Source organism: Tympanuchus pallidicinctus, unplaced genomic scaffold, assembly GCF_026119805.1.
Source record: "Tympanuchus pallidicinctus isolate F22 unplaced genomic scaffold, pur_lepc_1.0 scaffold7, whole genome shotgun sequence".
Taxonomy (NCBI): Eukaryota; Metazoa; Chordata; class Aves; order Galliformes; family Phasianidae; genus Tympanuchus; species Tympanuchus pallidicinctus.
Window position 1 is genome coordinate 16,993,951 of NW_026294791.1, and position 18,816 is coordinate 17,012,766.

Genomic DNA, 18,816 nt, shown 5'->3' on the forward strand with positions numbered 1-18,816 from the left:
GAGCTATTTTTGTCAGTTGATTGGACACTGAGTACACATAATAAATCACCAAGAGAATAGTCTGCTAGTCTGTGTGCTAACCTTGAGCTGCAATTTTTCTATTGCCTGCAATTCAGAAGACAATAAGATGTTTTACCCAATCAGCTGATCAGCTGAAGGAACTCAAAAGACTGAAATGGCTTAGAAATACACAGGCTTTTAGATATCAAATTACCTCTGGAACACTCTACCCAGAAGTAACTCAAACAAAACCCATTTGAAATACAGCTTCAATATTCAAAAAAATCAATAATTTAAACCACAGGTTGAACATTTTTACTGCTTTCACTGCAGACTGCCGTTTTTTTTTTGAAATGAAAATGCTAATGGCACCAAAGGGAAAGCTTCAGCCAGAAGAAATACATGTGTGTAGGCATGGATTGGCTAGGAATGCTGGTTTGCCCTCCCTCCTCTCAGTTATGTTCACATAAGATCTCTTAAAACCAAAAACTCTCATTTCTATCACTTTGAAAAAAATATGTTTTACTTCCCTGCATTTAATTCTTCTGTCCATGAGAGTTTAGCTATGTCAAGATGCCCCACAGTAAACATTCATGCTGAATACAAATGCTACAGCCTCAATCACGCCATCAAATCACATTGTTTTGCAACTGTCACTAGTGTCGTGATTTTCAGTACCGGAATTGTAAGCTCTTGTGCAGAGACAGCAAAGCAGGAATGTGTGTGATGCTGCGTTCCAACATCTACATCACAACCGGGAAGCAATACAATGCATCCTGAAAAAAATCAAGTACGGATGGTCTTCTAAAGCAGCAGAGTCTCTGGCACTATTTTTTCTTTAAGTTTTGTTAAAGAAAGAATGTAAGAGGATAAGAAAAATAAAAAACAATAAAATTTACCCAAGACAGTGCTTATGTATCTCTATGTAGGCAGCTCCAAACATACAGTAAGAACAATTTTTGTTGCAGCAGCAAAGCATTACTTTTATTGATTAAGAGGTACACAAGAAATTGCGAGATGGATGGTCAGTGGTTTATAGTTTCAATGTTTTATTCTCACATATGTACTCATTCTCTCCTTAAATACTTTTTCAGTGTTCTCCAATCAGAGGGCTATAATGGAAATCTAAAACATATTATGAGGAAAAGGTGCTCAAGTAAAGAAAACTATGTATTTGGATATGTATGGCTTTATTGTAAAGACTAAGTTGGCATTTCCAGATTAAAATTTATGTTTGTAGAAAAAAATATGATAATATATCCCTTGTGAATTTTCCGACTGATAAATTTGCTCAATTTTAGTCCAAGACAGATGCAGATTTTTGCCTGGAATAAGAAATAACAGCAGTATAACCATTACAAAAATGTGACACTCAAAAATGTGTACTCCAGAACTTCAGAGATGGACTCCAATATTCTGCTGTTCCCTGAAGGCACAAAATTTCTCTGGATGTCAAAGAAAGAAATCCATAAATAAGCAGAGAAATTCGTCTGAGTTTAAATACAGCAGACTACAGGAAAATAAGATTTTGTTTATCATGTGCAACCACCCATTCCAGGTACTCCTCGCAGGCCTTAAAAGTTATCTCTTACACAACTAGCAGCAAGCAACTGACCTGAGAACAATGCCCCTGGCAGCAACATAAAGAGTTTCCAGAGCACCTGGAAACTCAACATTCATTCTTTTCTTAATTTTGCAAAGCTAAGGAGGAAAAAAAGTTCCTCAAGTTTGCACTGGAGTTAACAGCCTGGCTGCTGCAGATCACCCTGGTGCAAGAGCGTATGCATTAACAGCGCTCAGAGGAACTGCCAGCAACTCCTCCCCTTCTGGCCCAGCATAACTGGAACACCAGTATGGGCAGGGAGGATTTAAATTCCCCAGTGGGGCACCTCATAGCATCAAGGCATATAATTTGTTACCACCAACAATATTTGGATAGATTTAAAGAGTAGTTCCATATAGCAAGCACCAGCAGTAGTTTAATCTTGAAATGCAAAGCATGGATACCTTTAGCACGGCCTGCATTCAGAAAATAAAAGGGGTTCACTCTTCTGGCTCTTATCTGCTGCTGCAGTTACGGCCTGCAACAGAACTACAATGCTCAGCCGGAAGGACTGATAATTCTCTTGCTGTAGCCTCTGGATATTTCCTCTAACAATCCTAGCATTATTCCTGTCTTGGCAGGACTGACTTTTGCTCAGCATGCTCTCAGCCATGCCCCAGTCTCACACAAACACTGAATAATGCAATCAACTGCTCAAGCTAAATCAGCTGAGAACTATAAGGCTGAGTTTCGACATATTGAAAACACTTCAATCAATGACACTTTGCTAAACCTTCTCTATGGCTTGATACACACATTAAATGAAAAGGTAGTGATCAGGAACCTCCTGAGCCACGTGTGGAGAGAACCCGATGAGCAATGCACCAGCACGCAACACCAACAGTGCACGCACTATGGGCTCCTCCAATGCCATTGCTTAAGCACCAGGCTTTGCCAATGGACAACAAAAATGCTTTCAGGAAAGAACATGGCTGGGAAAACACCGCTTGCAGGTACTTGGGAAACGTTTCCTTTTTTGATCAAGCACAGAGTAATACGCATATAATAAGATGCAGCTACAACTGCATATGAAAGCATTAATAATTTTTGAAACACAATTCATCAGAATGTTGTTAATTGCTATTTAATAATAGCATTATTGTATTTTCTTTTTAAGATTTTAGGAGTTTTACATATATTTACTACACAATGTGAATTACCTGATGCATCCTTTATGTTTGTGCAATTTATTACATCAGAGATCATAGTAGCATGTGCCAGAAATTCCTTCAAAAGCATGCAAAAAGGTAACAATTATCCTCTGAACTCCTTTCTCTGTCTTCAGAGAATAAAATGCATTAGCAACATATCCGTTTTCTGCCCCATGACAGACAACGAAAGCAAGTGTGATGGTTGCACTTTGTGCTTTCAGCTCCTGCAGCTGGCTGGTGAAGTGAGCTTTGTTCTGACTGTGCTGTCAGAGACAAAAAGAATAGTTTCTCTTATACTTTTAAGGAACAATTCTTAAAAAATAGTACAGAAAAATTAACTGAGGAGGTCTGCTTTTGCACATGTGCAGATGCATATGGAAATGCGTGCATGTAAACATCAAATACAAATCTAAAAAATGTTTTATTTGAAAGAAAATTAGGCACGTTTAGCTTCCTTGGATACTTTTGACTTGAATCAATGAACTACATTGGTTTTATTTTGTGAAAAGAATCTCAAAACCTCATGCAGAGGAATCACAGTGTTCTGCTCTAGACAAATAAACACAGAGAAGCAGCATAGTAAGTATAATTATAATCCCCTCAGATGAGGGTCAAGGCCCCTTAGACTGGCCTCAGTGCTTGGTCTCACATCTTATGCCTGCCACAGTAGAAATCCTCTCGATTGCTCGTGATTTTGCTTTGTTGTTTTTGAAGGAAAAATCATAAGCAAAGCCACACAACATAGACGGAGCTACACAAAGGCACTGTTAACTGTGGAGGTGAAGCAAGAAGATCGTGGCATAAAAAAGGCTTCATTAATTCAAAGAAAGCATAATTTACACCCTTACTATTTTATTTTATTTTTTAAATAATTGTGTGGAAAAAGACGTGTTTAACCAGTAATCGAGGTCTGGAATTCACCTTTTTTTTTTTTTTTTTTTTTTTTTTTTTAATTCCATTGAGATGATGACATTGTGCCTAAACAAAATATCACACTTGCTAAAATGTAAAAAGATGGGCACCTATGAAAAAATATATAATTCCCAAGACTGAAAGTGGATATCATATTTTCCTTTGCTTAGCTGACATCAAAGCATTCCTTGTGTGTGTGTGTGTATACATATATATATGTACATATATATATATATACGCACACTTTCTGAGATTGTTTAGGATACAGAAGAATTATTTTCCTTAGATTTGCTGATACGTGGCTCAAATTAAATCTTTGCAGTATGTAAAGACCCAGTCCTACACTGCACTTTCTTCTGATTCTGATAATTAACTTTACAGAAGCATATATATGAAGGTACATTTCTGAATTAAATTTAAATCACAGAGAACTGACACTTTTGCTGAATTGGTGTCTACACTCCTTTACTGTCCAGACTCTCGCTGTTTAATACTCTCAGCTGTTTCCATGGTCTTTGGGTCACAGCCTGGAATCCAGATACTTTCATTAACTGTATTATAGTTTAGCATAACTCACACATATTTAATTCAGAACACCATTATGACCTGCTCATACTCTGTCACATCTAGGGATGGATACAATGACTAATGAGGATTCAGAATATCATAGATGATGGTTATGGTGGTTGGTGAGTATCCTTATTAACAGTCATCCCTTTTCAACATCAGCACAAAAATGGAGTATGCTCGGGACTCCACCAAACAAATCACAACGCAGCAATTATTGCCCTGGTGAACTGTACTGTTTGGTGATGCTCTTTACACAATCACTCTAGCATTCTCTGTTAATTAGCCGAAATTTTAAAGGAAACCACGTAACATCCAAATTCTGACTAACATATGAGAAGAATACGTGCTACTGCTTTTAGATTACTACATGCTTACATTGTATTTTATTTACAGCTTCCAGTAGCTTTCAGATAAATTTCTCATCAGGCCTGCTTCCATGTAGCTGGAGAAGGCTAACAAACCCCTTGGTGCTCACATGACAACCTTTGTGCAAACGCATCCTTATTCTGTCATCTGCTGGCAGCGTGCTTCCCAGTCCTGTTCCCTGCCAGTCCTTACCAGTTTGCCAATTACACAAGCTGCTTCCCAGACATCAGACAAAAATTCCACAAGACTGCTGTGCGAGTGTACCCTAATTAACCATCAGCTTAATTAGACAATTTACTGTGTAATTAGCAGGCAATTAGTCAACACCTCTCAGATCTTATTGACTGCTGTGACAGCCTTTCTTACTCCACACATTCCAATACGCTCCCACGACCGCAATCCCAGCACCATCCTGTACAACTGCAACCTTTGCAAAGGAAGGGAAATCATATTACATAACAAGGGAAATGGGAGAAAATCAATATATAGCCAGTTCATTTATCGAATTGACTTCCAGCCAAGACACCTTTTTTTTTTTTTTTTTTTTTTTAAACAGCAGCAGCAGGTCAGCTGCCAATGAAAAAACACTCTGCTACAACATTACTTTATGTCATTTTCTTTTCTAATGTGTTTTTGTGATTTTTTTGCTTGGAAACTCTTACATTCCACTGAATCATCAAAGAGGTTAGTCAAGAAAAAACTCACTGTCAGTTTATGCATATGATAGAGAACAATGAAAACGTATTCAGAGCTGCTTTTCAAAGCTATAGCTAACATTGTAATTCACTGTCTCATAGTCCCAAGTTGTGTTGGCAAAGTCAGATGAGAGCAGATTAGCTTTAATAATAAAAAGTCAAGATACAACAATAATTGTGACACTAGTGTATTTCAGTAAAAATATTTTAAGTAGTATGAAATCCTTCACACAAATCTGAAATTGTATGCTTTTACATTACATGATGTCAAAATGTACCATTAAATGATAACATAATACATACATTAAGAGTATTAAAGATGTGTGTTCCCTTTTCTGTAGACCAAAAATTGGATTTTGCAATTATCTGTGACAACTTATAGAGTAATAATTCCAGAGTTCATGGGATGGAGACACTCGTCTCCAGCCGCAATTAACTCTGCTACAGACATTCTACATGCTACAGACAAAAATCCTACACTTTCCTTCTGAAGGATGGAGTCCTGTAAAACTACAGTTGACTATGTTCTATATTTAGACAATGGCAACACCTCAACTAATGATAAGAAGCATTATTTAGTATACAGTGACATACGTATTTCCATTGATAATATGTGTTTTAATAAAGGAACTTCTCAAGTTTTAAACATAAGAGACTTCATTCTGGTTTTATAAAAACATCATCAGGAGTAAATGCAATTATATTACTATGAGATTCAAAAATCTGCTCTTTGTTTTCTTAACTTCTTGTGTGGCCAAATGAGCATTAAACACAGCCCTACCAGTTTCATTTACCAACTGGGAAATCACGATCTGAGCTAACCTGAGATTTAGATGATGCATGCTGCCCCGGCACTCTGGCATAAACAAAAATCACAAAAATGATTAAGCTAAAACCCTGTAAACCCATGTGTGGAAATACATGCTATCTTGCAGACAGTTCCATCATTTCAGCTTATGTCTGCAAGCTTGTTAACACAAGTTGTGTACCTAAACATACATGTTTGAAGTTAGGATTGTCCACAGAGAGTCAGGTTGGGACATTATTTCTGCAGAAGCTCAAAGGCTGTATGGGATGCTTCAACTCTCTTTTTCCTGCTGCAGATAAGTTCTCATCCGACAGACAGGCTGCCATTTACCATGTGCAGAGCTGACCAAGAAACAACTATAGCTGATGTCTGGGGGAGAAGGCATGGTGTCAGAAGTATGCCTTCCTCAGCACATCTGCAGCCTGTAGTATTAGTAAGCAAAGGTGGAGCCCCAACATTTGTTTTCTGTTGTTTTCAGTAAAACAAAATACTAAAAATAGTCTGCTATAACTCTTAACTGAGACTGAAAATTACAGATAAAAATTCTAAATTTCAGAATTACATTTGGCAATTTCTGCCCTACGCTGAAACTGTCTGACACAACATTACATGAAGTAGCATCAAAATCATCAATAATCTGACAAGGGCATAAGAAATAGCTGAAGAATATTTTGTCTGGATAATATTTGACACAAGTATGTTATGTACCTGATTTTGCTAATCTTGTTTATTCAGGAAGTGATATTCAAAAACACTGAGTATTCAGATACAGCTATCAGGAGCTGCAGATTCTTAGCAGTTTTGAAAAAAGCATTCATGTCTGCGTTCTTCATTTCTCTCTCTCTGCTCAATATTTGAAAACATTTTAAGAAGGAAGTAAATAAAGTAAGGGTAACAAAGAGCAAAGCATCTTCTTCACCATAAAAATTAATACTGGTTAGACTTTTAGCTACTTGTCAAAAATCCATTCTGCTTTATTGGCTAGTAGTCATGCTCTTATTAGAAAAGATGTCTCCTCTTTACTACTGGTCACTTCACCAGATGACACATTATGCAGAGGAGGAGTGTTTCCTCCTAACCTACTTTTGATAAGTATTCTTAATAGAATGGCTTATGTAGAAAAATATTTAGTATTACAGTCTCTACTCTTTTCCAAATTTTACTAAAACTGCTTCTCAGTTGTTCTGCTTTAAGTGCAAAATGTTTCATGAAAATACTGGTTTACTACTATAGACTTCTATATACAAGTTGTCCAAATTTAATTGTCAAATTTAAACTGTGTTGATCCATTGTTGCTATAGTGTTTTAATCTATTGGTTCAAAAAGGAAAAAGAAATAAAACGCAAAACATCTCCAAACACCGTGTAAAAAAGCCAAACAGATTAATGGAAAATGCATCCTTAGACAATTACAGGTGAGGAATCTGAGCGCACCAAGAACCGGCTTTAAGAAATACAGTTAACTTTTCCTTCGATGGCCAGCTCTGTGTTACAGCCTTCAGGAAGGTATGTTATTGCTGGACAATGGCTCTATGAAACTTATGAAATGAGCTGAAGGTGCAGAAGACAAATGTTACAGCCAAGCTCACTCTGCCCCTTGAGCATGAATGGAAGGAGAAGGGAGATGCAGAAAGCTTTTGTTTTGTTTTGTGGCTCCACTGTAGAATTCTCTCCTTCAGCATGAATGTCAATTTACTGACACACTGCTCACACCTTGTGTGACAGATCCCTCCTTGCAATCCACTGACGTGTTGTCACATTGTGCTCCACACCCTGGGCTAACAAAGTTCTCCACAGAAGAGCAAACTGTGGTGCTCTGTGCAGAAGAAATATATCTTTGCCATATTTAGTGCTATATGGTTAGACATTTGTCCAAAGGTTTTTTGTTGTGTTTTTTTTTGTTTGTTTGTTTGTTTTAACTAATAAAGTCCCTTTCGTTTATAAACTAATATATTATAAATTCCTGTCACCTTCTCAGATTTATAGAATGGTCTGTTTCTTTTTGCAGCAAAGTAACACATTTTCTGTATAAAAGTATTCAAGCAAAATAATAATGTTGGTGTTACAGAATCTAAAAAATAAATGCACCCAATTTCATTTCTATGGCCTCTTACCTCCTGTGTTAGATTTTGCTAGTTACGTGAAGAGATTTAAATAATGTAAAAATTGGAAACAATGAAGACAATACTTCTTATTAACTTTCCTTCAGAAATACAGAACAAAACAATGTATGTAAAGAATATGTAAGAATATTTAGACCATTCATAATCATTTTAAAAATTGTAAAAACAATAAATAATTCAACCTACAGGGCTTTATATGCAAAGGAATCCTGTAAAATGTTCATTTTTCTCTTCAAATAATGTAGTTAATAAAAGTTGTCTGATGTTATTTAGTAAGAAGGCAAACAGTCCTTTTTATATTTGACATTAACAAGCTGATCATTTGTCTCCCCAAAGAAAGCCCATACAGCTTTCATACAGACCACACAATGAAGAATAGTAATATTTCTGCTTACTGAGATATCAACTGGCATTTAGTTGCAAGTCAATGGTCTATCTTTGCTACAGCATACTAGACCTCAATCTGGCACCTACAAATGTCAGGTGTATAAAAAAAAAATAGGTTGGAAATCAAAAGCATGTTCTAAATTTCTAAAAAACGAAACAAAGTTCACCTAAACATATTTGCTGCAGAAATCAGTACAATATTCAGCTGTCAATCTCAAAAAACAATGAGGGAGCGATGCTGTCAGTAGGACAGGATAATAACATTTCAAGCAGATGTTCAGGCAAGGCTCTAATTCTCACTGAACTCCCTTGGTAAGCATTTAATTTCTTTATCATATGCAAGCTAGGCAAATTGTACTTCATCAAAACTGTATTGTGAAATATTAATATTTCATATTATAGAAAAACTCCATAGAATAACCTTTGTCATATTAAGAACATCAGAATTTCAAATGTCATGGTTCTGCATTTTAATGCATCTTAAACAGCATTTTGGCTTGCCACCATAAATTATAACTAGTTTAATCTAAATTACTATGCTGTAATATCATACAAAAATATATATTTTTAAAATACAGATTCACTTCTGTGAACTACTGATGTTACGGAAAACAATATGTCATTGTTTTATGATTTTTCACCACTTTCAATTATAAAGTGAGATGCACATAGTGCAAACATACAGAGATAACTGGTTGATGGCAGAATCTGCATATTGAAATAACAGCATATAGATATGCTATGTATCCTGTGTAAATTAATGAATTCTCTACCAGGAATGGTTTTCATTTAGAAATGGTTCTGAAGATATATTGCAAATTCTGCTTCAGTAATTGGTATAAACATACACTATGACTAGAAAGTTTTCTCTGGTATGGGTTCATTCAAACATAATCTAGTTTTAATTGTAGCTTTGTTTTTAAGATCATGCATGCAATTTGCTTCATATACAATGAAAATACATTAAAGATTAGAAATGAAGTTAGTCTGCATGTTGATTTCTGCCTGTTCTCATAATAAAGGCAACTGCTTCCACATTATTGAAAGCGACAGCATCACAAATCAATGCATGTCACAGCAGAATAAAGACAGATGTATCTGATTAATCAGAATTAAATTTTACAAGTGAAGGAAGCATCTAAAAATCAAAGCAAATATTGCTGTTATCCCATGCTTTTTCCTCTTTCTAAGCAGCCCATACAGTGCACTAGGAGAACAACAAAGCTGAGTTGAGTTGATAAAACCCAAATTCATAGATAAATTCAGAGTGGTAGTGGAAATGTCTAGAGAAAAGACATGCACAGTTCATATAATCCCTGGCTTGTTTTGATACTGTGTTTGTACAAACTTTCTGATTAAAGATTTTAATGCAAATTTTATATACTAACCAGTATTCAATAATAAATTCTAAGTAAATAAACCAGCTCAGTACAACAGTTCTACTAAAAAAGCCTCCCACTCGTTGTTACTTGTTTAATTAACACAATATTTCTCATTCTGTATGTAGTTTTGTGTTCTTCTAAAAGAGGTAGTGATTGATACTCATTTCTTTGTGGACTCTACGATATGCAGCTTTTCCATTCCCCTTTAAATAGCTTGCTGACAGAATTTACAAATAATAGTTTGTAGCAGAGTTATCTGAATAAGACAGAAGCTCTGTTTGAACCAACAGAGCAATGAGTTATTGATTCTACACTGAAAGAGTGAAGACATGAGTACAGAAGAAGGTGGGTGTAAAGGAGCATTTTTATTCTGCTACCACTTTTCTTGCCTAGTGATAGTCCATGTTAAAAGCAGCTATCCTAATTTCTGGAAGAAATCAAATCTACTCAATATTAATGGTGCTATGTATATGTGATTGCTTTCATAAATAAAGTTCTGCAAATCATGAATCATGACCCCCTCCTCTTCTAAAACATATAGACACATACAGGCATAGCACCATGTAAATAATATTTATATTACAAACTGTAATATCCACCATTTTCTAAAATATTCCCTATGCTATATACCTCCCATGTACACCAAAGCTATGCAAGACAGATAATGGCTGGGAAAACTTGGGAAGTAAATTATGGTCCAGCAGATACTATTGCTCAGTTGCTCTCCAACAGTTGGCCAATATAAGAACGTACGGCCTTTCCTGGGCTTCAGGTACCCCAGCTCAGTGTTTTACAAGACTTTGATGTGCTAGGCAATGAATGAGGAAAACGAAGTTCATGTGAAATGATCCTCATGATAATCACTCCTCTCCAACTTAAAACCTTTTCCCTCTTTTCTTGGATGTCCTTCTTCCGTATTTCATCCTGCCTTTCTCTCTGATTTTATTCCATCACACTGTCCTTAATCCATGTATTTCAGCTGTATATGCTCTTCAGTAGTCAAATGTCATCCAAATTTACTTCGCATCAGCCACTTTTGCTAAAGTGCCAAATGACACCAGCACTCAATAGGGAAGTCATTGGTTTCCCTATCAGAGACTGAACATGGTGGTGCATTCAGCAGTCAGTCCTAGAAGAGGGAGTGTTTTGACTGCTGCTAAGCTCCCACTGTTGCACAAGCAGTTAAATCTAGCCAGGACATATTAGACAAGGAGACAACAGGGATAAAAGCAGAATCCTGATTGTATCACATACAACCAAGGCTGAAGCAGAAAAGCTTCAGATATCAAAAGTTGTCAAGCAAGCTCCCATTCTCCCTGAAACTCTTCTTCACTTCAGGAAACCTCTGTTTCTGGCCCTTCTGCACAGTCAGCTTTTGCTAGCTTGGAAGGAGAGTGAAATCAGAAATCTCTGCTTCCATAGGTACTGCAGCCCATGAAAGCATACTGTTCCCTTCTAAACAATGCATAGGATTTGTGTCTATGCAAGCAAAGCTACATGTTTTTTGGTTGTTTGTTTTTTAAAAAAGCACATTATGCCAGCTTACATTAATCAAAAATCTATTCCAATTATTTGTTTCAGCATTAAGTCAACATAGCAGTCTTTGTGTAGTATTTGTGGTTCAAAGAATAACTGCTGTATCTCACTGTGCATTTCTTCTCATTTGAAATATTTATTTTTGTAGCATTAATTTTCATGATGCTACTATAAACCAAGCAGTTTTATGTCTTCAGCACCTTCCAGCCAAGCATCTCAAATCATTACAATTACTAAGGCTTTACTGCTATAGGAAGACTATTGGGAAGACTACAGTGGTAGAAAAACTTGTTAGTATTTGTGTGGGACAGTGTTACTGCACACTGCAACATACAATTCCAGACATCATCTCTCTTGAACGATCTCCATTGGAATGATACATCCAGAGCATGGCATCCAGGGGCACTGGATTTCAACCACTGATTCTGAAAGGATTCTGAGAATCTACTATTTATCGGACTATCATCATCACTTCCTACAATTGCTTCCTTCTTTCTTTCTGAACTACTACTCAAATCTGTAACCAGACAGTATCTGTTTAGCTCTCAAAATACCCAGCAATCAATGTGTTGTCTGAGAGAACTGCAAGCATATCAGAAATAACATTGGTTAATACATAAATCTCAGGACTTGCTATAAGTTACCTTCAGCCTAGGCACTGAATAATTACAGCTGACAGTATGTTATGCACATAAGTCAGTTATAAACATACTTGAATGACATTTATGTCCTGAAAAGTGTTTTAATAAGAAATCCTGTAAAATAGACTAGAATCTCCATTGCAATCTATAGGAGCACTGACTTCCTTGGAATACTTCTAGTGTGAGAAGAAGCCACTCTGACATCTTTTATAGTCTTCTCTAGTAACACAGTCCTTTGTCCTTATAATTTCCTGATGTTGGAAGGCTACCTGCTGAGGTAGCAGAGCAAAAAGCCTACTTTTTCTCTCCTGCTAAGGTCTCCATCCACCAATCCTCTTTTACATTTCATATCTGAACAAAGAATAAAAGTCTCTTCCTTCCAAATACATCTCAAAAGCTCTCTTCACTCCATGATACCCTTTGTCACCAATTGACAATGCATTACCACCATTCACACCATTACTGAGACTTTACTTTTGATATTCTTCCTCCCAACATCAGCCGAACTGTGTCTATGCCCCAGCCAAAATCTCATTTCTTTCCTCTGCAATACTTTTCTCAAAATCACCCTTTTCTTTCACAGTCTAAACTTCTTGCTCAGAATCTCACTTTGCTATTTTGAATATTGTAACAGAAAACCCACTGCAAACGCAAATTGTAGATCAAACTATCCTTCACCCACTTCAGGTTAACACAAAATACTTTGTGTTAACTTTGTGTGAGGAATTTGTTTTAGGTGCCACACGGAGCCAATGTCTTCAAGAATTTATTTTAACTCCTTCCTCTTCCACTACATCTTACTGAAGCTTTGTCTCTGAGCTACAAACCTCCAACAGAACTACTTGCCTCTCCATAGGCTTGTTTTACAGTGCCTCCATCTTCCTCATCCACTCAGCCTCAAGCTCACGCGTGCATTATTAAACTGCAATTGGAACTCAGTTTCAATGGCTTATCCTGGCAGTCCTTGGCAAAGTAGCAGCCTTTCAGGAGTTGCTTAATAAAGCTGTCATTCACTCCCTCTGAATTCTGATCTCTCACAGAAAACAATTTCTCTGCAATTTTTATGACAGTACCATTACTGTTATTAGCTCACTAATATTAAAAACATTGTTGAGTAAAAGGGAAGAATATGCATTTAATAGCAAAAACAAACAAACAAACAAACAAAAAACCAACAGGAAATAAAACAAAACAAAACCCTAAAAACAAATCACAAACAGAAATTATTTTACCTTTAACCTGCAGTGTTGGAACTTTCAAGATAATTTGACTTACATGATGCACTGTTTCCCTGCTTATCCTTACAGCCTAGATTGTGAGACTTCCAAAAGATTAAGACCTTTTTCAAATATACAAAAAATTAGTTATGTGCTAAATATGACTTGATTTATATTCTTACCTTGTCCAGGGAGAATGTTTTAGTGACAGCAAAGCCCCATCCAGCTTCAAAAGCTCTTCGAATCATTGAGGAACTAGTAGCAGGAGTTGCACTGGCAATGCCAAAAGGATTTGGAAACTTCAGTCCAGCCATTAATACAGTGATGTCTACTAAATCTATGGGAGTATAGAAGAGTGGTAGTTCTGGAGTAGTAGAAACTTCAGCACCATATAAGGACTGTAAAAAGAAAAATATCACAGTAATTTTTGCTGATTCATTTTTATATAACTTACTATTAACCTTGATAAGAGTTAAAAATAATCATCATCATCATCATTCATACATAATAACTAAATTTGAATTATTCTATTTTATATTCAAGTATTGCAAATCAGCAAAATATACTAATCACTTGCATGTGGAACATGTTCTGTCCAAATAGCCTTTATGCTGAAATATTATGTCACATGAAGAACTGTAATAATGAAACAGTTATTTCATATCCTCTACTGCCTGGTTTAATCCAAAGGTTTGTTGTTTCATTGCTTTTTTGTTTGTTTGTTTTTTTCACCATTCTGAATAGCCAGTTCTGTTCCCTATACAGTCAGTAATAGTGAGGATTAAAAAGAAAAAAAAAAACAAAAACCAACAAACACCAACACCAAACACGTATAGACAGGCCCTTTCTAGTGTTCTTCCCAGGTGGTGACCTATGAAAACTGTGTTTTAGGAAAAGGTTCTGCACCAGAGGGTGGTGGGCATGGAACAGGTTCTTTAGAGCAGTGGTCACAGCACCAAGCTGCTGGAGTTCAAGAAGCATTTGGACAACACACTCAGACTTAGGGTTTGAAGTTTGTGTGGTTCTTTATGGAGTCAGGAGTTGGATTCAAGGATCCTTGTGGATGTCTTACAACTCAGAGTATTCTATATCCAGTGTACAGATTTCTGGAAAATGAGGGAACGAATCCACAGGCAAGATCACTCTGTAGGCTTCCACCCCGACTCAGTATACTTGGACTTCATGCACTTTTCTCTTCTATGCCTTGGGATATATATCAAAATATGCAAATTTACTAACAAACATGAATACTTCAAAAGTGAAAAAAATTAGCCTCTGATTCAAGATCAAAGAAGAACATACACATTATGCCTGTGACACCACAGTCACTTTTGTTTTCAGTTTTAAAGGTGGCATTTTCTCTGGAGAGTCAAAGTGAAATGCTTTCAATGTAAATGTTGCATTTAATATTGCAAAAATTGTACAGACAGAATCTTCCATGTACAGATGCTGAACAGCATCCTAATCAGGCTGCAGGAGGCAGAATTAAAATCTTTACTCACTTAGAAGTTGGAGCTGATATAACCACAACAAAATAAGGCAGATATTTTGAGTACATAGAAAATCCCCACGCAGTCTATGTTTCTAGGAAATCTCACCACAACATCAGCAAAGTAAAACAAAAAGGAAGAAACACTGTAACAGCATTTGTTAGTGTTTTCTGTAGCAGTGAAAAACCTCAACTTAAGAATTGCTACCTCTCTGTTTGTTGTGTTACTTATTTACCCCTCTTCATCCATGAAAAGTAATAAGCAGGAAGAGAATAAAGCTTTTCCATTGTTCTGTTTGATTTTTGTTTTGGCATCTTTTGTTCATCAGATTGTTACCAATCTTCACAGTTAATTTGTTGGTTTTGCCTCAGAAATGCCTGGATTCTTGTCTCAGATTATGACCTTAGATTTCCTCAGACAGAGAGCACACATCTGTGGGCCAAATCTTCCGATGGCATTAAAAGCCACTATGGAAAGTAGTGAGATTAGTCTAAATGATGTCAATCTGCACATGTCCCCACTGGTGGCCATTTTGTAAAAAGCTAATTTTTGCATAACTCTACCACTTGACCACTACTCCCAGGCAGCAGCTGATGTAGTCACGTTATGATCCTCCTGGATCACAGAACGGATATAGGAGCATTTTTTAAATGGTAGCACTTTTTTCTGCTATACATTTGCAAGCTGCGATACCTGCTGAAACCAACATCAATATATTGAATTCTTACACTGAACTCTGAATTTGAATCTGGCAGAATGACAGCTAAGAGACTTATGGAAAAGCTTTTGGCCAACTCCCCCGCATTTGCACATTTGAGAAATAAACCCAATTTTCCATTTTGAAAGCAGCCATTTGTTAATTTATTATTATTATTATTATTTGTATCCAGAACTGTACACATGGTCTGTGTGGGTATACTTCAGTGGATGATTCACAAATTACTCCATCATTGTATAACTGTAAATATTGATTGCCACAGAGAGATACACAGATAAATAGGTGAAGTGCTGCAGCTTAAGTTACATTGTACCGTTTCTTTTCCCAAGCAGGACAATATAATCTCTAAAGCTGCTCTCGGCTAAAAGGAATGTTACATGAAAGTGAATCCTAATAGCAACCCAAAATGAGCATCCTGTGATAAAGCAAAATAAATATAATGCAATAGATGCATAAATAAACAAAAATATCTACTGAAGAAGAGAAAGACTCGAGTGAGATTACTGAATTTAGCCATGCAAAAATAGGCCTTTCCTCCTGCATGTAAACTGGTCACAAGCCACTTGCCCAAACATTTCAAACAGGCCTATTCTTCCCGCTGAACCATCCTCATGAAGAGCAAAACCACTAGCAATTTCATCAAGGATCACTGAAGGACCTCAAAATGTGCCTAACCATTTGTTTGTGCTGGGGTGGCCTGAGTCTGCCCAGGTAGCAGAACGGGAGGAGAAAAGAAATAAAATTAAAAAAAATGGATGAATCCAGGTCTTCAAAAACAAACAAAGGCAGGATGGAGCTGGAGGTTCAGTAGCCAGTAGCTTTATATCCCTGCAGATTTATCTTCCTCCATCCTATCACTTCACTTTTAGCTCTATTTATTTTTGCTGTTCTTTCCTTTCAGCACAGTGCTTATAAAAGAAATAAATTTAGTAAGCCCTGATGTGTTGTTTTCTACAAAGCAAAACTTTTGGCAAACTATAATGTTTTATAGGTTCCTGAAAGCAAAATAATCTTTATAATGAAGGATTTCCCTGACAACGCAAAACAAATAGGAAAAGAAAGCCTGCAGGCAAGAGTTTATTTATAATAACTCTTCCCTTGATTTTTAAAAGCAGAGGACAAAGAGCGTGGCTCACTCTTCCTCTAATTTGATGCCAACCAGCAAAGCTAACAATATTGCAGGTACTTACTTTATTGTTTCAGTCATGGCAATTTTTTGGACACTGCAAGAGCGTGGTAAAAAATCCCCAGCACACAGTATGCAGTGTCCCTGCCCTGCTCTAACCAGGATATGCCCAGAGGCAAAAGCAGCACAGCCTGTAGTGCAGGGCTGAGACAGGGACCGAGCATTAAACCTGATAGAATTTGTGACATTCATTTTCTTTAGATGGAGAAAATTCTTAACCACAGTGATATGGTCTAACTCCATTTTTGTGCCTTTAACAAAGACAGACTATGAGAGTGAGTAGTTGTATTACTGGTATTTTTCACAGAGAGTCTTCTCTACAAATCCTACTGCTTGAGAGTTTTTCTGAAATATTTTCATCTCATTCCTGCTTTCACTCTCTTTTTAAGTCTGATCTCAAAACACAGCTTTTCTCCCTTACTTGTATAACTTCTAACCTTTTTCCAATTACCTGTTACGTGACTTTGTTTTATACACCTTGGCTTTATTAAATATGTTATTTCACAAAAAAGAAAAATCACAGAATGATTGGAAGGATGCCTGGAGATGATCGAGTACAACATCCTTGCTCAAAGCAGGATCACCTTGAGCAGGCTGCTCAGGGCTCTGTCCAGTCAGGGATTTTCTAATGCTTCTTTCAGGCTTTCTCTTTCTGGAACAGACATATTTCTTAGTCAATAGTAATGCAGTTAAAATACCAGGTTCCCTGCACATGCACTGTGTCCAACTTTTTGAAAATGTTTTCTTACTTGTCTCCATGCTAGTGTTTTACATGGTGGTTTACGGGACAAGGGACATTCACCTCTTTTCTTTCAGTTCTCATGAATAGAAGTAGAGAGTATAATTAACAGCTTCAAAGACAAGTTTCCTGGGAAACACCCATCTCTGGCATCGATTATGAAATAAGGTACTTTCTTACATGCTTGAGAAATATATGAGAAGGGTCAACCTTCAGAAAAGAATCAACAGCTATACTCTTCAGATTTATATTTTTGACAGCATAGATAAAGAAATATAATAATAAATACACAACACTGGTTCACAGTTGCACAGAACACAGAGATGTGTTCAAAATTCATATTTCACTTAAGTGAAGTACAATTTATATCAGACAAGATCTGGTCCTCTATTTCTCAAGTGCATAGTATACATGCCAATTTTAAAATATGAAAGATACTGGTCACACTGGGCCAGTAACAATATTAAACAAATAAACAAAGAGGAGATTTACATTTAAAAAAAGGATTTTAGTGAGAATAAGATGTCGTATTGACAGCCAAATACAGGAAAATGCTTCTCAGGAAAGTGTATGAATGAATGGAGGAGGAGTACAGAGTCAAGGCTGGTGTCTAAACCTTCCTGGTCAAGAAAGAAAACAACACAAGAACTGTGATGGGAGACCTGTCTTGCTTTCAAAGCAGGCACAGAAAATTATTAGTTAGTCCTGCAATAATTGTAAATTATCCTGACTATAGCTACTGTGTAATAGTTAATAATAAATCCCATTCACTGATCAAGATGAAATGGAAGAAATGGATGCTAACTGAGGCATAGAACAGAAAGCAGCCTATATTGCTCTGCCCACTATTACAAAGTTACCTTTGGACAAAAGCAAGGGCCATTATAATCCCCAAATTAAATTCCCAAATTAAATAAATCACCAAGACTAATTTAAATATGTTTTTACAACATTCATGGAGTAACAAAAAAGTCTGAATCCTGAATAAATGGGAGTAGTACATAGTTACATTAATTGAAATGGTTGTGTTTGAACCCCTACCGACCTGTAGAGAATTGTTTAAAAGAGACTGCACTTTCAAACAGGTTCTACTTCATCTGCCCTTGGTTAGGTTTTGACTGGTCATCTTTACAGAAACTAAGCCAACACAGAGCTGCAGGCAACAATTTCTGAAATTAACCCATGCTTAGCAGAGTGGGCAGCAAATGTTAAGAGGCAGGAGACATTTAGGCAACTAATGATGGAAAGTTTCCAGAGAAAGAGCAGCCAAGAAGCTTCTGTAAATAATTCCTG

At 36.6% G+C, this 18,816-nt stretch overlaps 1 protein-coding gene across 4 annotated transcripts in view; it reads right to left on the reverse strand.

Annotated features, from left to right (window-relative positions):
• DPYD (dihydropyrimidine dehydrogenase) overlaps positions 1-18,816 on the reverse strand; it is a 327,599-nt gene that overhangs the window by 138,938 nt on the left and 169,845 nt on the right. For all 4 annotated transcript variants that reach the window (XM_052666446.1, XM_052666449.1, XM_052666448.1 and 1 more), the window contains one exon: positions 13,573-13,788. In XM_052666446.1, the coding sequence (XP_052522406.1) occupies positions 13,573-13,788 (216 nt within the window). The remainder of the gene's footprint in view (positions 1-13,572; positions 13,789-18,816) is intronic.